The 22376-nt window shown below is 46.7% G+C and overlaps 1 protein-coding gene across 1 annotated transcript in view; it reads left to right on the top strand.

Annotated features, from left to right (window-relative positions):
• Window positions 1–22376, top strand: part of KCTD3 (potassium channel tetramerization domain containing 3) — a 63613-nt gene that overhangs the window by 1275 nt on the left and 39962 nt on the right. The window contains exons 2-3 of the mRNA XM_083175169.1: window positions 1870–1923; window positions 3514–3559. Of these exons, the coding sequence (XP_083031295.1) occupies window positions 1870–1923; window positions 3514–3559 (100 nt within the window). The remainder of the gene's footprint in view (window positions 1–1869; window positions 1924–3513; window positions 3560–22376) is intronic.

The raw sequence follows: 22376 nt of genomic DNA, 5'->3' as shown, positions 1-22376 counted from the left end.
CATAGAGGGAGAATAGAATAGGTGGCGAGCGTAGAGCGCCACTGTGCCCGCAGCATGGCGAGTGCAGCTAACCCGCAAGGGGCTTTGTTGCGCTCGCCATGCTGTCTGAGTCTGGCCAGTCGGGATCCCTACGTCGGGCTAATGACTGTCGGGATCCCGACTGTCGGAACCCTATAACCCCTCCCGCCCTTTGTGATGTTGGGACTTCTGGGTTACGGCCCCGGGAGTCCCCCTGACTTGGCGGCCGCACTGTGCTAAAGCTGGCATTCCTTACTGCGTCTGAACCCTGGGATAAGACTTTATTATGTTGTTTCTCCCAATGCTGTCATTACTTTGTATTATGAAGGGCAATATACAGTATATATGATTAGTAATAACACCACTGCCCCCAGCCGTTGGCTGTGACTTCCTGTGTGCCCAGAAGGGCTAGCACAGCGATATTCCACAACATTACTGCAGCACTGGCCGACAGGCTCGCTCTGTGTGTTACAATTATCCTTTATTCATTGTAAGGTCATACGAGTTTCTCTATATTAGCCGTTCCCGCTTACATAACATTGCTGATAGCTGGTGTCCTGATGGGTGTATCTGAGATCATGTGTGGGAAATATTCCGGAATGTTTTCAGATGATTCACATGTTTCTCATTCCTTCATAGTAAGTTGGCCGCGTCTGATTGTTCCCAGGCGTTATGTATATACATGACTTGTTATATAACCTCCGCTGCGTGGATCAATGTGTAGGAATGGCCCAGCGGCGCATAAGTGCATCGCCATAAAACATATGGTGGACAGGTTGTGCTAAAGTCCGTGCGCCATCGATAGTCTGTTCGGTTCTTCACAGGGATCAGTACTCTTTCAGCATTTGTCACTCTTCCGCTGATCTCCTAAACGAGTCAGATATGTGTCCATATTCTGCGCCGGTGCGGCTGTGTCCGTATTCTGCGCCGGTGCGGCTCTGTCCGTATTCTGCACCGGTGCGGCTCTGTCCGTATTCTGCGCCGGTGCGGCTCTGTCTGTATTCTGCGCCGGTGCGGCTGTGTCTGTATTCTGCGTCGGTGCGGCTGTGTCCGTATTCTGCGTCGGTGCGGCTGTGTCCGTATTCTGCGCCGGTGCGGCTGTGTCCGTATTCTGCGCCGGTGCGGCTGTGTCCGTATTCTGCGCCGGTGCGGCTGTGTCCGTATTCTGCGCCTGTGTCCGTATTCTGCGTCGGTGTGGGTGTGTCCGTATTCTGCGTCGGTGTGGGTGTGTCCGTATTCTGCGTCGGTGCGGCTGTGTCCGTATTCTGCGTCGGTGCGGCTGTGTCCGTATTCTGCGCCGGTGCGTCTGTGTCCGTATTCTACTCATACCTCACCTGCCCCAGATCCCCGGCGTACACCGCCAATCCCTTCTCCATATGCCCCCAGATCCCATGTGTACACCACAAATCCCTTCCCCACATTATCCCACCCTCCCTCCGACTACATGTGTACACCACCAATTCCTTCCCCAAATCACCCCACCCCACCCTCCCCTCCCCTCAGACTACATGTGTACACCACAAGTCCCTTCCCCACATTATCCCACCCTCCCCTCCCCTCAGACTACATGTGTACACCACAAGTCCCTTCCCCAGATTATCCCACCCCACCCTCCCCTCAGACTACATGTGTACGCTGCATATCCCCACCGCTGATTAACGACCAATCCTGATGGTCTGAGAAGCGCATCAGCCTGGTCAGTCAGGATGAAGGCCGATGGGGCTGTTGCGGTTCCGATGTTACCCGTCCACGCTGTACATTGCTCTGCAGAACACGCACCTACTACTTGACCCTGCAATGATGTTTTCCTCTCTGTGGCATATATGTAACTCTGTATGTGTTTCCCTACAGGTTCAGTACATCCAAACAAACGCTTATGTGGATTCCAGACTCCTTCTTTTCCAGGTCAGTATTACTATTGCTGCTACATACAGTACTAAACCCAGTTTACTAATCAGCTGGAAAGATTTGATCCCCAACTTATCCGGCGCGGATGTCCAATTATAGAGTCATTGCTGCGCACCCCTCCATCAGCTGCCGACAATTATCGTCTGTGCATGACATTTCTGTAAGGCCGCCAGCATCTTACTATCGATATCCTCCATGGTCCTGCATGTACAGATGATGGAGGACATTGCTAAGGACCACCGAAAGCGTGCAACATTATGTAACACCCATTGCTTCCCTCTTCCATCCCTGTCACCCTTTTCCATCCCCCCTTTACCCACTTCATCCCCTTCACCATTCCCCCTTTACCCACTGCCTCCTGGCAATGTTGGCAGTGGCTTCACTTCACTGACCACACATGTGGCATCCATTCTACACTAACTTACCGGGGTCCTGTAATCATTTTTGTTTTTTGACGGGGTCCCAGAGTAAAATAGTTTGAGCACCCCTGCACTTGACGATATGCCCGATATTCTTGTTACCAATATAATTATCGTGCATATCATTTAATATATTGTCTGGTGTGTATGGAGCTTAAGCCTGCTTGTAGAGGGCGCCCAGTGTAATGATGCTAGCAGTTGTCACCTATGGCTGCTCTCTTTCCCCGGCCAGGATCCGGCACTATGCTGTATCACGTGATGAGGAAGAGCGCAGCAATATACACTCTAACAGGCATTCTCCAAAAACGGGGTTCCAGAGGGATCATCCACGCCCTTGCGCATTTCTTGGCCAAGCATTTTGCTTGTTTCTTCAATCTTATATTTTTAATGAGAATATGAAATAAATTGTTATATTTTTGTGTGTGTTCTCTGGTAATGAATGTTCTCTTATTGCCTGTAAGTTTGTTAGGGTACAGATAGATTTTCACAAGTGATCATTGGACTCGAATGGGGGTCCAGCTTTCAGCTTTGTGGAATTCTCTTCCTCACACAGTGCAAGAGACCCCCACTCTGGATTCCTTTAAAAATAGACTCAAGACTTTCCTGTTCTCTCAAGCATTTCACTAATATCCACTTAAGCTTGTTATGCTTCTTGTGCTGTAAAGGCGTATGTAAAGCACTTTGACTCCTATTGGGCGAATAGTGCTATATAAATATTACTATTATTATCATTTTAATAATTGATAATAGTTTTATTTTTTATATTTATTTCTGATTATATTCTACTAGTTACCAGTCCGTCAAACATAAAAATGTCAGCTCCGGATAACAAAACACTTGAATTCTCTCTCCCCCCATAGTGGTGAGGAGCAGCATAAGCCTTTTATTATAGAGGATTGTGGCTTTCGCTCTGCAAATAAATAACGTCTCCCTGCGGAAAGCGCTGGTGTTACGTTCAGCCCATACTGATTGCTAGGACCCCATTAGGCCAGGCTCCGTAGAACCTGTCTCCATTTAGGTAACCAACAGGAGATGCATCATCAGCCAGAACTATTGGGAAATAGGAATTACAGAAAGTACGCAGGGGGGATTATTCAAGGAAACAATGTATTGGGAACAAAAACTTTATCGTCTTTCTTTGCATGTAACAAAATCGTTTGTTTTGCAGCCTCTTAAGTGGGAGAATCTCAACGCTACGCGATGAAACTGGAGCAGTGAGTAATAACGGTGTTACCTCCGGGGTGTTGTATGTCTGTGTATGGGCTAATTCCTGTAGGGTGGTCTGGGCCTCACTCAGTGTACATTCTCCTGCAGTACAGAGTGTTGTATGTCTGTGTATGGGCTAATTCCTGTAGGGTGATCTGTGGTGGTCTGGGCCTCACTCAGTGTACGTTCTCCTGCAGTACAGAGTGTTGTATGTCTGTGTATGGGCTAATTCCTGTAGGGTGATCTGTGGTGGTCTGGGCCTCACTCAGTGTACGTTCTCCTGCAGTACAGAGTGTTGTATGTCTGTGTATGGGCTAATTCCTGTAGGGTGATCTGTGGTGGTCTGGGCCTCACTCATTGTACGTTCTCCTGCAGTACAGAGTGTTGTATGTCTGTGTATGGGCTAATTCCTGTAGGGTGATCTGTGGTGGTCTGGGCCTCACTCGGTGTACGTTCTCCTGCAGTACAGAGTGTTGTATGTCTGTGTATCGGGCTAATTCCTGTAGGGTGATCTGTGGTGGTCTGGGCCTCACTCAGTGTACGTTCTCCTGCAGTACAGAGTGTTGTATGTCTGTGTATCGGGCTAATTCCTGTAGGGTGATCTGTGGTGGTCTGGGCCTCACTCAGTGTACGTTCTCCTGCAGTACAGAGTGTTGTATGTCTGTGTATGGGCTAATTCCTGTAGGGTGATCTGTGGTGGTCTGGGCCTCACTCAGTGTACGTTCTCCTGCAGTACAGAGTGTTGTATGTCTGTGTATGGGCTAATTCCTGTAGGGTGATCTGTGGTGGTCTGGGCCTCACTCAGTGTACGTTCTCCTGCAGTACAGAGTGTTGTATGTCTGTGTATGGGCTAATTCCTGTAGGGTGATCTGTGGTGGTCTGGGCCTCACTCAGTGTACGTTCTCCTGCAGTACAGAGTGTTGTATGTCTGTGTATGGGCTAATTCCTGTAGGGTGATCTGTGGTGGTCTGGGGCTCACTCAGTGTACGTTCTCCTGCAGTACAGTGTTGTATGTCTGTGTATGGGCTAATTCCTGTAGGGTGATCTGCGGTGGTCTGGGCCTCACTCAGTGTACGTTCTCCTGCAGTACAGAGTGTTGTATGTCTGTGTATGGGCTAATTCCTGTAGGGTGATCTGTGGTGGTCTGGGCCTCACTCAGTGTACGTTCTCCTGCAGTACAGAGTGTTGTATGTCTGTGTATGGGCTAATTCCTGTAGGGTGATCTGTGGTGGTCTGGGCCTCACTCAGTGTACGTTCTCCTGCAGTACAGAGTGTTGTATGTCTGTGTATCGGGCTAATTCCTGTAGGGTGATCTGTGGTGGTCTGGGCCTCACTCAGTGTACGTTCTCCTGCAGTACAGAGTGTTGTATGTCTGTGTATGGGCTAATTCCTGTAGGGTGATCTGTGGTGGTCTGGGCCTCACTCAGTGTACGTTCTCCTGCAGTACAGAGTGTTGTATGTCTGTGTATGGGCTAATTCCTGTAGGGTGATCTGTGGTGGTCTGGGCCTCACTCAGTGTACGTTCTCCTGCAGTACAGAGTGTTGTATGTCTGTGTATCGGGCTAATTCCTGTAGGGTGATCTGCGGTGGTCTGGGCCTCACTCAGTGTACGTTCTCCTGCAGTACAGAGTGTTGTATGTCTGTGTATCGGGCTAATTCCTGTAGGGTGATCTGCGGTGGTCTGGGCCTCACTCAGTGTACGTTCTCCTGCAGTACAGAGTGTTGTATGTCTGTGTATCGGGCTAATTCCTGTAGGGTGATCTGCGGTGGTCTGGGCCTCACTCATTGTACGTTCTCCTGCAGTACAGAGTGTTGTATGTCTGTGTATGGGCTAATTCCTGTAGGGTGATCTGCGGTGGCCTAGGCCTCACTCAGTGTACGTTCTCCTGCAGTACAGAGTGTTGTATGTCTGTGTATGGGCTAATTCCTGTAGGGTGATCTGTGGTGGTCTGGGCCTCACTCAGTGTACGTTCTCCTGCAGTACAGAGTGTTGTATGTCTGTGTATGGGCTAATTCCTGTAGGGTGATCTGTGGTGGTCTGGGCCTCACTCGGTGTACGTTCTCCTGCAGTACAGAGGTTGTATGTCTGTGTATCGGGCTAATTCCTGTAGGGTGATCTGTGGTGGTCTGGGCCTCACTCAGTGTACGTTCTCCTGCAGTACAGAGGTTGTATGTCTGTGTATCGGGCTAATTCCTGTAGGGTGATCTGTGGTGGTCTGGGCCTCACTCAGTTTACGTTCTCCTGCAGTACAGAGTGTTGTATGTCTGTGTATGGGCTAATTCCTGTAGGGTGATCTGTGGTGGTCTGGGCCTCACTCAGTGTACGTTCTCCTGCAGTACAGAGTGTTGTATGTCTGTGTATGGGCTAATTCCTGTAGGGTGATCTGTGGTGGTCTGGGCCTCACTCAGTGTACGTTCTCCTGCAGTACAGAGTGTTGTATGTCTGTGTATGGGCTAATTCCTGTAGGGTGATCTGTGGTGGTCTGGGCCTCACTCAGTGTACGTTCTCCTGCAGTACAGAGTGTTGTATGTCTGTGTATGGGCTAATTCCTGTAGGGTGATCTGCGGTGGCCTAGGCCTCACTCAGTGTACGTTCTCCTGCAGTACAGAGTGTTGTATGTCTGTGTATGGGCTAATTCCTGTAGGGTGATCTGTGGTGGTCTGGGCCTCACTCATTGTACGTTCTCCTGCAGTACAGAGTGTTGTATGTCTGTGTATGGGCTAATTCCTGTAGGGTGATCTGTGGTGGTCTGGGCCTCACTCAGTGTACGTTCTCCTGCAGTACAGAGTGTTGTATGTCTGTGTATGGGCTAATTCCTGTAGGGTGATCTGTGGTGGTCTGGGCCTCACTCAGTGTACGTTCTCCTGCAGTACAGAGTGTTGTATGTCTGTGTATGGGCTAATTCCTGTAGGGTGATCTGTGGTGGTCTGGGCCTCACTCAGTGTACGTTCTCCTGCAGTACAGAGTGTTGTATGTCTGTGTATGGGCTAATTCCTGTAGGGTGATCTGTGGTGGTCTGGGCCTCACTCAGTGTACGTTCTCCTGCAGTACAGAGTGTTGTATGTCTGTGTATGGGCTAATTCCTGTAGGGTGATCTGTGGTGGTCTGGGGCTCACTCAGTGTACGTTCTCCTGCAGTACAGTGTTGTATGTCTGTGTATGGGCTAATTCCTGTAGGGTGATCTGTGGTGGTCTGGGCCTCACTCAGTGTACGTTCTCCTGCAGTACAGAGTGTTGTATGTCTGTGTATGGGCTAATTCCTGTAGGGTGATCTGTGGTGGTCTGGGCCTCACTCAGTGTACGTTCTCCTGCAGTACAGAGTGTTGTATGTCTGTGTATGGGCTAATTCCTGTAGGGTGATCTGCGGTGGTCTGGGACTCACTCGGTGTACGTTCTCCTGCAGTACAGAGTGTTGTATGTCTGTGTATGGGCTAATTCCTGTAGGGTGATCTGTGGTGGTCTGGGACTCACTCGGTGTACGTTCTCCTGCAGTACAGAGTGTTGTAAGTCTGTGTATCGGGCTAATTCCTGTAGGGTGATCTGTGGTGGTCTGGGCCTCACTCGGTGTACGTTCTCCTGCAGTACAGAGTGTTGTATGTCTGTGTATGGGCTAATTCCTGTAGGGTGATCTGTGGTGGTCTGGGCCTCACTCGGTGTACGTTCTCCTGCAGTACAGAGTGTTGTATGTCTGTGTATGGGCTAATTCCTGTAGGGTGATCTGTGGTGGTCTGGGACTCACTCGGTGTACGTTCTCCTGCAGTACAGAGTGTTGTATGTCTGTGTATGGGCTAATTCCTGTAGGGTGATCTGTGGTGGTCTGGGACTCACTCAGTGTACGTTCTCCTGCAGTACAGAGTGTTGTATGTCTGTGTATGGGCTAATTCCTGTAGGGTGATCTGTGGTGGTCTGGGACTCACTCAGTGTACATTCTCCTGCAGTACAGAGTGTTGTATGTCTGTGTATCGGGCTAATTCCTGTAGGGTGATCTGCGGTGGCCTGGGCCTCACTCAGTGTACGTTCTCCTGCAGTACAGAGGTTGTATGTCTGTGTATCGGGCTAATTCCTGTAGGGTGATCTGTGGTGGTCTGGGCCTCACTCAGTGTACGTTCTCCTGCAGTACAGAGTGTTGTATGTCTGTGTATGGGCTAATTCCTGTAGGGTGATCTGTGGTGGTCTGGGCCTCACTCAGTGTACGTTCTCCTGCAGTACAGAGTGTTGTATGTATGTGTATGGGCTAATTCCTGTAGGGTGATCTGGGCCTCACTCAGAGCATACGCTCTCCTGCAGTACAGAGCGTGCCACACCATAGGGTACAACACCGCACATGTAATGCCCCTTTCAGACCGCACTTTGGAAACGGTATATTGCCGTTTTTTTACCGTTTTAAAACGGTAATCTGTGCGGTCTGAAAGGTGCAGATCCAATTAACCGGTTTGAAAATACCGTTTTTTCAAACCGGTTAAAATGCAGGGTCCTACCCGTTTCAGACCCGGTATTTTGGGATCAAAATCGGATCTGAAACGGTATTTAGGACCCAGCCAATGAGCTGGGTCCTAAATTCAGCGCAGTGAATATTTAATGAGCGCTCATTAAATATTCACAGCACTGGAGCCGACCCGCGCGCGTGTCGACCCCCCCCCCCCCCCCGTGCAGCCAGTACCTCCGTTGTGGATCCCGGCAGTGCAGTATGGTCGGAAGCACTCGTAAAAAAAAGCGTCTTTCAGAAAATGGCTGCCCCATAGGAAAACCAGTTTTAAAAAACTGTCTTTCGTATGGGGGCAGCCATTTTCCGAAAGTCACTTTTCTTATAAGAAAAGTGACTTTCGGAAAATGGCTGCCCCCATACGAAAGACAGTTTTTTAAAACTGGTTTTCCTATGGGGCAGCCATTTTCTGAAAGACGCTTTTTTTCATAAGTGCTTCCCCGACCAACTGCAGTGCCGGATCACGCAACGGAGGTACCGGCTGCACAGGGGGGGGGGGGGGTTGTTAGCCCTGGGGTGGAGGGGATTTGGGGGTGTTAACCCCCGGGGGAGGGGGGCGGCGCGCTGAAGACTTGCTTTGACCCTGTTTTTGGAAAGTTTCCAAAAACGGGTCTGCCAGTGTCAAAAAAACTGCACTTAAACGGTAATAAACCGTTTAAGAGATGCGGTGTGAAAGGGGTTTTACCTGGCAGACCCGTTTTTGGAAACGTTTCCAAATACAGGGTCAAAGCCAGTTTTGCGGTCTGAAAGCAGCATAAGGGAGAACCAGACCTCCAAATATCTTACACCCTATTTGTTCTATTTTCCGCTACTATACAACTTGCTGATTGGATTCCTTTTATGTTCTATCCGTGAGGGGATGTGTGATAAGGAATTAATTAGGTCATTGTTTCCTAGCACGGCGCCCGTCGTGGGTCATCGCATACCTTAACTTAAGGTATGTGATGGACGCGATGGACCCGATTTTCTGTCTATTTTGAGCCTTTATTGCCGACAATGAGAAAATCGCGTTGATCCTGTCCATCGCATGCCATTATAATGGCATGCGATGCGACCGACGCGATCAACGCGATTTTACATAGGGTACAATGTTAAATGGCCCACTGGACCCGATTTTTTTTATTATATACCCACCCTTATGGGTAATTTATATGTGAAATGCCCTCCCATTGTTAACGCCACCCCACTATTAACGCCAACCCGAAGCCTGGCGAGGGGCGGCGGTACGCGTCCTCTGACCTTTTCATACCCCCACTATCTACGTCAGCGTGGAGTTGATTTTATAAAGTGTGGTGAGCGCAGCGAGCCACCGAGCCCGAAGCGTAGCGAGCGGACGCGTAATATCTGTGAAGTAATGCGCGTCCGCTCGACTTGGATAGTGGGGGTACGAAAACGTCGGAGGACGCGTACCGCTGCCCCTCGCGGGTTCGCTGCACTCGCCACGCTTCGGGTTGTCGTCAATAGTGGGGTGGCGTTAACAATGGGGGGGCATTTCACCCATGCGGGGGGGTATGCAATGAAAATTGGGGTCTACGGTGTATTTTACATTGGACCCAATGTAAAATTGGGTCTCGGGGACCATTTTACATTGATTCCAATGTAAAAATCACGTCCATCGCATGCGATTTGGGTGAATGCGATCCGATCGACACGGTTTTTTGGGTCCCGATGCCTGAAATTAAAATCGCTGGCGCCGTGCTAGGAAACAAGTACCATTAATTACATAAACCTAAAGCAGATTTTGGGGCAGAGTAACCTCATGTACCCAAGTGTTTCTCAAAGTGGGTTAACCCCAAATTCTGCCAATGTTAAGTGTTCCATCGGTTGATTCTTACTGGCAGAAAATACTTTCTGGTGGCGCTACATTTGTACATAGGAGTTGCAGCTGGTTTGGTGATATTCAACATTCGCCATTCGGACACAGCGGGCAGACAGCCCGGCACACGTTCCTGTATGACCTCGCCAAATGCTGCTCTCCATCTGTGAGACCACTGTAGGGTGCGGATTCGGGGGATTGTCCTGAGAAAACCAGCAGCCTGATGCCCAGATCATCAGAGTGTTGTACTGCAGAGGATCCCAGCAGTCCAGGTTATAAGGATATCCATGTTTGGTCACAGGTGTCATAATAAGTAGCTGTCAGTTGGATTTAACCCTTTGAGTGCCGACGTTGCTGTGAGTGATCCTCAGAATATCCGCTAACAATGCCCGCGCCGCTCACAGCGACTGCCCTCGTAGTGTAAGTACAGACACAGCCGCGCCGCTCACAGCGACTGCCCCCGTAGTGTAAGTACAGACACAGCCGCGCCGCTCACAGCGACTGCCCTCGTAGTGTAAGTACAGACACAGCCGCGCCGCTCACAGCGACTGCCCCCGTAGTGTAAGTACAGATACAGCCGCGCCGCTCACAGCGACTGCCCTCGTAGTGTAAGTACAGACACAGCCGCGCCGCTCACAGCGTCTGCCCTCGTAGTGTAAGTACAGACACAGCCGTGCCGCTCACAGCGACTGCCCTCGTAGTGTAAGTACAGACACAGCCGCGCCGCTCACAGCGACTGCCCTCGTAGTGTAAGTACAGATACAGCCGCGCCGCTCACAGCGACTGCCCTCGTAGTGTAAGTACAGATACAGCCGCGACGCTCACAGCGACTGCCCTCGTAGTGTAAGTACAGACACAGCCGCGCCGCTCACAGCGACTGCCCTCGTAGTGTAAGTACAGACACAGCCGCGCCGCTCACAGCGACTGCCCTCGTAGTGTAAGTACAGATACAGCCGCGACGCTCACAGCGACTGCCCTCGTAGTGTAAGTACAGATACAGCCGCGCCGCTCACAGCGACTGCCCTCGTAGTGTAAGTACAGATACAGCCGCGCCGCTCACAGCGACTGCCCTCGTAGTATAAATACAGATACAGCCGCGCCGCTCACAGCGACTGCCCTCCTAGTGTAAGTACAGATACAGCCGCGCCGCTCACAGCGACTGCCCTCGTAGTGTAAGTACAGATACAGCCGCGCCGCTCACAGCGACTGCCCTCGTAGTGTAAGTACAGATACAGCCGCGCCGCTCACAGCGACTGCCCTCGTAGTGTAAGTACAGATACAGCCGCGCCGCTCACAGCGACTGCCCTCGTAGTGTAAGTACAGATACAGCCGCGTCAGACTATCGAGGGTTAGGGAAATATTGCACCCAAATAAAGAACAGTCGCTGTGAGCTGTGGATATTTTGAGGTTCCCGTTCGCACTCAAAGGGTTAATCCCCTGTGCTGGGCCATAGATATCCTTATAACCTGGACTGTTAGGGTCCCTCTGCTGTAGGGATATCTCTGTATCTTTGCAGGGTTCCATGTGTGATATATAGAGGGGGGGGGGCAGTTAATTCTGCCGTTATGTAGTTGAGGATAGACAGGAAATGTAAATTCAGCCGACAGCCAATGTGCAATGAGACCAGATTTTGGAAGAATGTTTAAAAATGTTGCTCCTGTGTTCCGGCTGTGCAGTCACCTTCTTCCTAATCTTACTAATGTGAGCACGCAGAGTATTTGTGTCTGTATTTATATATGAGCAGGGCCCTCACCTCTCTGCCTGTCATTCTTGTTCTATTATAGTTTGTGGCTGTATTTATATACGAGCAGGGCCCTCACCTCTCTGCCTGTCATTCTTGTTCTATTATAGTTTGTGGCTGTATTTATATACGAGCAGGGCCCTCACCTCTCTGCCTGTCATTATTGTTCTATTATAGTTTGTGGCTGTATTTATATACGAGCAGGGCCCTCACCTCTCTGCCTGTCATTATTGTTCTATTATAGTTTGTGGTAGTATTTATATACGAGCAGGGCCCTCTCACCTCTCTGCCTGTCATTATTGTTCTATTATAGTTTGTGGTGGTATTTATATACGAGCAGGGCCCTCACCTCTTTACCTGTCATTCTTGTTCTATTATAGTTTGTGGCTGTATTTATATACGAGCAGGGCCCTCACCTCTCTGCCTGTCAGTCTTGTTCTATTACAGTTTGTGGTAGTATTTATATACGAGCAGGGCCCTCACCTCTCTGCCTGTCATTATTGTTCTATTATAGTTTGTGGTAGTATTTATATACGAGCAGGGCCCTCTCACCTCTCTGCCTGTCATTCTTGTTCTATTATAGTTTGTGGCTGTATTTATATACGAGCAGGGCCCTCACCTCTCTGCCTGTCATTATTGTTCTATTATAGTTTGTGGCTGTATTTATATACGAGCAGGGCCCTCACCTCTCTGCCTGTCATTATTGTTCTATTATAGTTTGTGGTAGTATTTATATACGAGCAGGGCCCTCTCACCTCTCTGCCTGTCATTATTGTTCTATTATAGTTTGTGGTGGTATTTATATACGAGCAGGGCCCTCACCTCTCTGCCTGTCATTCTTGTTCTATTATAGTTTGTGGTGGTATTTATATACGAGCAGGGCCCTCACCTCTTTACCTGTCATTCTTGTTCTATTATAGTTTGTGGTGGTATTTATATACGAGCAGGGCCCTCTCACCTCTCTGCCTGTCATTATTGTTCTATTATAGTTTGTGGTGGTATTTATATACGAGCAGGGCCCTCTCACCTCTCTGCCTGTCATTCTTGTTCTATTATAGTTTGTGGTGGTATTTATATACGAGCAGGGCCCTCTCACCTCTCTGCCGGTCATTCTTGTTCTATTATAGTTTGTGGCTGTATTTATATACGAGCAGGGCCCTCTCACCTCTCTGCCTGTCATTATTGTTCTATTATAGTTTGTGGCTGTATTTATATATACGAGCAGGGCCCTCTCACCTCTTTACCTGTCATTATTGTTCTATTATACTTTGTGGCTGTATTTATATACGAGCAGGGCCCTCTCACCTCTCTGCCTGTCATTCTTGTTCTATTATAGTTTGTTGCTGTATTTATATACGAGCAGGGCCCTCTCACCTCTCTGCCTGTCAGTCTTGTTCTATTATAGTTTGTGGCTGTATTTATATACGAGCAGGGCCCTCTCACCTCTCTGCCTGTCATTCTTGTTCTATTATAGTTTGTGGCTGTATTTATATATGAGCAGGGCCCTCACCTCCCTGCCTGTCATTCTTGTTCTATTATAGTTTATGGTGGTATTTATATACGAGCAGGGCCCTCTCACCTCTCTGCCTGTCATTCTTGTTCTATTATAGTTTGTGGCTGTATTTATATACGAGCAGGGCCCTCTCACCTCTCTGCCTGTCATTCTTGTTCTATTATAGTTTGTGGCTGTATTTATATACGAGCAGGGCCCTCTCACCTCTCTGCCTGTCATTCTTGTTCTATTATAGTTTGTGGCTGTATTTATATACGAGCAGGGCCCTCACCTCTCTGCCTGTCAGTCTTGTTCTATTACAGTTTGTGGTAGTATTTATATACGAGCAGGGCCCTCACCTCTTTGCCTGTCATTATTGTTCTATTATAGTTTGTGGCTGTATTTATATACGAGCAGGGCCCTCTCACCTCTCTGCCTGTCATTCTTGTTCTATTATAGTTTGTGGCTGTATTTATATACGAGCAGGGCCCTCACCTCTCTGCCTGTCAGTCTTGTTCTATTATAGTTTGTGGTAGTATTTATATATGAGCAGGGCCCTCACCTCTTTGCCTGTCATTATTGTTCTATTATAGTTTGTGGCTGTATTTATATACGAGCAGGGCCCTCTCACCTCTCTGCCTGTCATTCTTGTTCTATTATAGTTTGTGGCTGTATTTATATATGAGCAGGGCCCTCTCACCTCTCTGCCTGTCATTCTTGTTCTATTATAGTTTGTGGCTGTATTTATATACGAGCAGGGCCCTCTCACCTCTTTAACTGTCATTCTTGTTCTATTATAGTTTGTGGCTGTATTTATATACGAGCAGGGCCCTCACCTCTCTGCCTGTCATTCTTGTTCTATTATAGTTTGTGGTGGTATTTATATACGAGCAGGGCCCTCACCTCTCTGCCTGTCATTCTTGTTCTATTATAGTTTGTGGCTGTATTTATATACGAGCAGGGCCCTCACCTCTCTGCCTGTCATTCTTGTTCTATTATAGTTTGTGGCTGTATTTATATACGAGCAGGGCCCTCACCTCTCTGCCTGTCATTCTTGTTCTATTATAGTTTGTGGCTGTATTTATATACGAGCAGGGCCCTCTCACCTCTTTAACTGTCATTCTTGTTCTATTATAGTTTGTGGCTGTATTTATATACGAGCAGGGCCCTCACCTCTCTGCCTGTCATTCTTGTTCTATTATAGTTTGTGGCTGTATTTATATACGAGCAGGGCCCTCACCTCTCTGCCTGTCATTATTGTTCTATTATAGTTTGTGGCTGTATTTATATACGAGCAGGGCCCTCACCTCTCTGCCTGTCATTATTGTTCTATTATAGTTTGTGGTGGTATTTATATATGAGCAGGGCCCTCACCTCTCTGCCTGTCATTATTGTTCTATTATAGTTTGTGGCTGTATTTATATACGAGCAGGGCCCCTATTACCTCTCTGCCTGTCGTTATTGTTCTATTATAGTTTGTGGCTGTATTTATATACGAGCAGGGCCCTCTCACCTCTCTGCCTGTCATTCTTGTTCTATTATAGTTTGTGGTGGTATTTATATACCAGCAGGGCCCTCTCACCTCTCTGCCTGTCATTCTTGTTCTATTATAGTTTGTGGCTGTAGTTATATACGAGCAGGGCCCTCACCTCTCTGCCTGTCATTATTGTTCTACTATAGTTTGTGGCTGTATTTATATACCAGCAGGGCCCTCTCACCTCTCTGCCTGTCATTATTGTTCTATTATAGTTTGTGGTGGTATTTATATACCAGCAGGGCCCTCTCACCTCTCTGCCTGTCATTATTGTTCTATTATAGTTTGTGGCTGTATTTATATACGAGCAGGGCCCCTAATACCTCTCTGCCTGTCGTTATTGTTCTATTATAGTTTGTGGCTGTATTTATATACGAGCAGGGCCCTCTCACCTCTCTGCCTGTCATTCTTGTTCTATTATAGTTTGTGGTGGTATTTATATACGAGCAGGGCCCTCTCACCTCTCTGCCTGTCATTATTGTTCTATTATAGTTTGTGGCTGTATTTATATACGAGCAGGGCCCTCACCTCTCTGCCTGTCATTCTTGTTCTATTATAGTTTGTGGCTGTATTTATATACGAGCAGGGCCCTCTCACCTCTCTGCCTGTCATTCTTGTTCTAATATAGTTTGTGGTGCTATTTATATAAGAGCAGGGCCCTCTCACCTCTCTGCCTGTCATTATTGTTCTATTATAGTTTGTGGCTGTATTTATATACGAGCAGGGCCCTCTCACCTCTTTACCTGTCATTATTGTTCTATTATAGTTTGTGGCTGTATTTATATACGAGCACGGCCCTTTCACCTCTCTGCCTGTCATTCTTGTTCTATTATAGTTTGTGGTGGTATTTATATACGAGCAGGGCCCTCTCACCTCTCTGCCTGTCATTCTTGTTCTATTATAGTTTGTGGTGGTATTTATATACGAGCAGGGCCCTCACCTCTCTGCCTGTCATTCTTGTTCTATTATAGTTTGTGGCTGTATTTATATACGAGCAGGGCCCTCTCACCTCTCTGCCTGTCATTCTTGTTCTATTATAGTTTGTGGTGGTATTTATATACGAGCAGGGCCCTCTCACCTCTCTGCCTGTCATTCATGTTCTATTATAGTTTGTGGTGGCATTTATATACGAGCAGGGCCCTCTCACCTCTTTACCTGTCATTATTATTCTATTATAGTTTGTGGTCGTATTTATATACGAGCAGGGCCCTCACCTCTCTGCCTGTCATTATTGTTCTATTATAGTTTGTGGCTGTATTTATATACGAGCAGGGCCCTCACCTCTCTGCCTGTCAGTCTTGTTCTATTATAGTTTGTGGCTGTATTTATATACGAGCAGGGCCCTCACCTCTTTACCTGTCATTATTATTCTATTATAGTTTGTGGTCGTATTTATATACGAGCAGGGCCCTCACCTCTCTGCCTGTCATTATTGTTCTATTATAGTTTGTGGCTGTATTTATATACGAGCAGGGCCCTCACCTCTCTGCCTGTCAGTCTTGTTCTATTATAGTTTGTGGCTGTATTTATATACGAGCAGGGCCCTCACCTCTTTACCTGTCATTATTATTCTATTATAGTTTGTGGTTGTATTTATATACGAGCAGGGCCCTCTCACCTCTCTGCCTGTCATTATTGTTTTATTATAGTTTGTGGTGGTATTTATATACGAGCAGGGCCCTCTCACCTCTCTGCCGGTCATTCTTGTTCTATTATAGTTTGTGGTGCTATTTATATAGCGGGTTCTGTATGATCAGGGCACATGGCAGTGCTAACGCATATGGGACAATGTGTTCTGAAACAACACGCGGTCTGCACTATACCTATATCTGTAGAGTGTGAGCATGCGAGCAGGGCCCTCTCACCTCTCTGCCTGTCGTTCTTGTTCTTGTTCCCAACTATTAGCAGAAGTCACTGGTAATAAATGTCTATTACTTGTTTTAAACCACTCTGTTGGCATTTGTGTATAATAATAGCAGCTACTCCCTCTAGTGGTGGATGGAAAAGTTGCTGTGTCTGGTTATTTCATGTTTTCTTTCCCAGTAAGTGCCAGCTTGCTTTCCATAGGGGCTCATATAGAGGTGGATGCGGGTGTCCTGAGAACATACTGTATGTAGGGACAAGATGAATATTTGGGCAGTACGGACAGTATCATTGTTTAGCATTAGTGCATTTCAACACTGAGGTCATGGGTTTAATTCCCACCATGGCCCTGTGTGGAGTTTGTATGTTCTTCTCATGCTTGTGTGGGTTTACTCCGGGTTCTCCAGTTTATTTATACTATCCAAAATATACTGGTAGGTTCATTGGCTCCCAAATAAATTAACCCTAGAAGGTCTGTGTGCGTGTACATGTGGTAGGGATATAGATTGTAAGCTCTACTGGGGCAGGGACTGATGTGAATGTTAAAGTAATCTCTGTACAGCGCTGCAGAATCTGTGTGCGCTATATAAGAAACTGTTAATAAATAAGTCTCTGTACAGCGCTGCGGATAATGTGTGCGCTATATAAGAAACTGGGTACTTATGTAATATCTGGGCTCCCATTTTTCTTATGAGACCGCATCCCCTCGCGGGGCTCGCTGCGCTCACCACGCTTCGGGCACGGTGGCTCGCTGCGCTCGCCACACTATATAAAATCAACTCCATGTGTAGTTGGATAGTAGGGGTATGAAAAAATGGGGTGCATTTAACATGGGAGCCCAGATAATACATAAGTACCAGAAACTGTTAATAAATAAGTCTCTGTACAGCGCTGCGGAATATGTGTGCGCTATATAATAACTGGTAATAATAGTCTCTGTACAGTGCTGCGGAATATGTGTGCGCTATATAAGACACTGTTAATAGATAAGTCTCTGTACAGCGCTGCGGATAATGAGTGCGCTATATAAGAAACTGTTAATAAATAAGTCTCTGTACAGCGCTGTGGAATATGTGTGCGCTATATAAGAAACTGTTAATAAATAAGTCTCTGTACAGCGCTGTGGAATATGTGTGCGCTATATAAGAAACTGTTAATAAATAAGTCTCTGTACAGCGCTGTGGAATATGTGTGCGCTATATAAGAAACTGTTAATAAATAAGTCTCTGTACAGCGCTGTGGAATATGTGTGCGCTTTATAAGAAACTGTTAATAAATAAGTCTCTGTACAGCGCTGCGGAATCTGTGTGCGCTATATAAGAAACTGTTAATAAATAAGTCTCTGTACAGCGCTGCGGAATCTCTGTGCGCTATATAAGAAACTGTTAATAAATAACTCTCTGTACAGTGCTGCGGAATATGTGTGCACTATATAAATAACTGGTAATAATAAGTAAATAGTTACATGTACGTGTTAAGTTTGACAAATGCCAGTATTTGCCCCAGGCGTAAGCCTGCTGATACCCCACGATCGTGTACACATGGGGCTTATTGCGTTAGCAGTAAATGGTTTTGTACCCAACATAATAATCCCAGGACGTGTCCTATGTACTGTAGGTGTAACTGAATGCAAGGTCACCTGGGAATCCTCACGGACTGGGCATCCACAACATGATATAAGACAGCTACAAAGCTACTTCCGTATTGGGAGTGGTGGCATAAAGCTGCTAATAGCCGTTATGGCCATTCCGTATAGCCAAGGCCACCATCAGGGGAGTACCGGGAGCACTGGTGTAAGTGGCACAGTCTATCTGTCCGTGATCCCAGGCCTTCGCTTCAGGAGGCGGAGCCACACCACTGTGAATCCTAAGGTGCCCACACACTAGAAAGATCTGCGATCATAAGATGTGCGCATAAATTAGTCTTCAAATCTTTTGTCCGTCCTGGACAAAAGATTTCAGGCAAGCGCACATCTTTACCAAAGATTTTTCTTAAGATCCCGTGTGCGTTCCTATGGATCTTTTGTTAAATCTTCTGATCTTTTGTGCTGCATGTAAGATCAGAAGATTTAGCAAAAGATCCACGGGAGCGAGCATCGGCCGATTTTCGACCGATTTTCGGTAAATATCGGTCGATATATCGGCCGATTTATTGAAAATCGGCCCTAAAATCGTTCTAGTGTGTGGGCACCTTAACTCTCTAGACACGCCCCATAATGGCTTTAGCCTGTGGGTGGGTCAGCACTACGCAGAAGACCACAGGCCTGTGTGTGTGTGTCTGCTGTGCAGTGCCAGAGTTCCAGTGACAGGTGTAATGTAGGGTACACACCAGGACAACCCGCTCACGATGCATATCGTGAGCGGGTCGTCAGTGTCTCGTCCGACCCGCTCACGGTGACGCGGGGGGGCACGACCCGCTCACGATGTGCACCGTGAGCGGGTCCGATCCGATGGCGACCCGCACCCGGCTGTATGGTCGTCATTGAGATCCTACCTGCAGCAGGTAGGATCTCAATAACGACCGACCGACCCGCGGGACCGCGCATCGGATCGGTATCGGTCCACACCAGGACAGAAAAGGGCCCAATCAGCACACAATCTACATCCAATTGGTCGGAATTGGATCTAGATTGTGGGGATCGGGCCCTAGTCGTCCTGGTGTGTACCCAGCATAACACATTAAGCAGCCTTCATCTAATTAGACAACTTCAGAGATGTTATTTATTTTCCTGTTCTGCCCCCCTGATGAGGGTACAGGATTGTGTGCGGTGTAAGCGAATTCTGAATGCCCGTATTAGTATACCACACCACAGGTAGTACTAAGGCAGGTGCTGGACACCGAGGATGGGGACGGTAATCCTGCTAACATAATCTGTATGTGCACATAAACATACTAACAGCGCAGTTACATGTAGCTCAGCGCTTATCCTGCTAACATAATCTGTACGAGCACATAAACATACTAACAGCGCAGTTACATGTAGCTCAGCGCTAATCATGCTAACATAATCTGTACGTGCACATAAACATACTAACAGCACAGTTACATGTAGCTCAGCGCTAATCCTGCTAACATAATCTGTACGAGCACATAAACATACTAACAGTGCAGTTATATGTAGCTCAGCGCTAATCATGCTAACATAATCTGTACGAGCACATAAACATACTAACAGCGCAGTTACATGTAGCTCAGCGCTAATCATGCTAATATAATCTGTACGTGCACATAAACATACTAACAGCGCAGTTACATGTAGCTCAGCGCTAATCCTGCTAATATAATCTGTACGTGCACATAAACATACTAACAGCGCAGTTACATGTAGCTCAGCGCTAATCATGCTAACATAATCTGTACATGCACATAAACATACTAACAGCGCAGTTACATGTAGCTCAGCGCTAATCCTGCTAACATAATCTGTACGTGCACATAAACATACTAACAGCGCAGTTACATGTAGCTCAGCGCTAATCATGCTAACATAATCTGTACGAGCACATAAACATACTAACAGCGCAGTTACATGTAGCTCAGCGCTAATCCTGCTAACATAATCTGTATGTGCACATAAACATACTAACAGCGCAGTTACATGTAACCCAGCGCTAATCCTGCTAACATAATCTGTACGTGCACATAAACATACTAACAGCACAGTTACATGTAGCTCAGCGCTAATCATGCTAATATAAGCTTTACGTGCACATAAACATACTAACCGCGCAGTTACATGTAGCTCAGCGCTAATCCTGCTAACATAATCTGTATGAGCACATAAACATACTAACAGCGCAGTTACATGTAGCTCAGTGCTAATCCTGCTAACATAATCTGTATGTGCACATAAACATACTAACCGCGCAGTTACATGTAGCTCAGCGCTAATCCTGCTAACATAATCTGTACGAGCACATAAACATACTAACAGCGCAGTTACATGTAGCTCAGCGCTAATCATGCTAATATAAGGTTTACGTGCACATAAACATACTAACAGCGCAGTTACATGTAGCTCAGCGCTAATCCTGCTAACATAATCTGTACGTGCACATAAACATACTAACAGCGCAGTTACATGTAGCTCAGCGCTAATCATGCTAACATAATCTGTACGAGCACATAAATATACTAACAGCGCAGTTACATGTAGCTCAGCGCTAATCCTGCTAACATAATCTGTACGTGCACATAAACATACTAACAGCGCAGTTACATGTAGCTCAGCGCTAATCCTGCTAACATAATCTGTACGTGCACATAAACATACTAACAGCGCAGTTACATGTAGCTCAGCGCTAATCCTGCTAACATAATCTGTATGTGCACATAAACATACTAACCGCGCAGTTACATGTAGCTCAGCGCTAATCCTGCTAACATAATCTGTACGAGCACATAAACATACTAACAGCGCAGTTACATGTAGCTCAGCGCTAATCCTGCTAACATAATCTGTACGAGCACATAAACATACTAACAGCGCAGTTACATGTAGCTCAGCGCTAATCATGCTAATATAAGCTTTACGTGCACATAAACATACTAACAGTGCAGTTACATGTAGCTCAACGCTAATCCTGCTAACATAATCTGTACGTGCACATAAACATACTAACAGCGCAGTTACATGTAGCTCAGCGCTAATCCTGCTAACATAATCTGTATGTGCACATAAACATACTAACAGTGCAGTTACATGTAGCCCAGCGCTAATCCTGCTAACATAATCTGTACGTGCACATAAACATACTAACAGTGCAGTTACATGTAGCTCAGCGCTAATCCTGCTAACATAATCTGTACGAGCACATAAACATACTAACAGCGCAGTTACATGTAGCTCAGCGCTAATCATGCTAACATAATCTGTACGAGCACATAAACATACTAACAGTGCAGTTACATGTAGCTCAGCGCTAATCCTGCTAACATAATCTGTACGTGCACATAAACATACTAACAGCGCAGTTACATGTAGCTCAGCGCTAATCCTGCTAACATAATCTGTACGAGCACATAAACATACTAACAGCGCAGTTACATGTAGCTCAGCGCTAATCATGCTAACATAATCTGTACGAGCACATAAACATACTAACAGTGCAGTTACATGTAGCTCAGCGCTAATCCTGCTAACATAATCTGTACGTGCACATAAACATACTAACAGCGCAGTTACATGTAACCCAGCGCTAATCCTGCTAACATAATCTGTACGTGCACATAAACATACTAACAGCGCAGTTACATGTAGCTCAGCGCTAATCCTGCTAACATAATCTGTACGTGCACATAAACATACTAACAGCGCAGTTACATGTAGCTCAGCGCTAATCCTGCTAACATAATCTGTACGTGCACATAAACATACTAACAGCGCAGTTACATGTAGCCAGGGCTATTTTTGTGCAGGCTCCAGCAGGAACTGAGGCCCTTATTCTAATTCATTCTTTCAGACAAAATATTTCTTAAATGGACAAAACCATGTGCACTGCAGGTGAGGCAGGTGTTACTTGTGCAGAGATAATTAGATTTGGGTGGGGTTTTACACCTGCTTTACCTGCAGTGCACATGGTTTTGTCCATCTAAGAAATATTTTGTCTGAAAGAGTGAACTAGAAAAAGGGCCTCAGTTCCTGCTGGAGCCTGCACAAAAATAGCCCTGCATGTAGCCCAGCGCTAATCCTGCTAATATAATCTGTACGTGCACATAAACATACTAACAGTGCAGTTACATGTAGCTCAGCGCTAATCCTGCTAACATAATCTGTACGTGCACATAAACATACTAACAGCGCAGTTACATGTAGCCCAGCGCTAATCCTGCTAACATAATCTGTACGTGCACATAAACATACTAACAGTGCAGTTACATGTAGCTCAGCGCTAAT

Source organism: Crinia signifera, chromosome 3, assembly GCF_055691185.1.
Source record: "Crinia signifera chromosome 3, ASM5569118v1, whole genome shotgun sequence".
Lineage (NCBI taxonomy): Eukaryota > Metazoa > Chordata > Amphibia > Anura > Myobatrachidae > Crinia > Crinia signifera.
The sequence above is the reverse complement of the archived record's forward strand: the minus strand, read 5'-3'. Positions and strand labels throughout refer to the sequence as shown.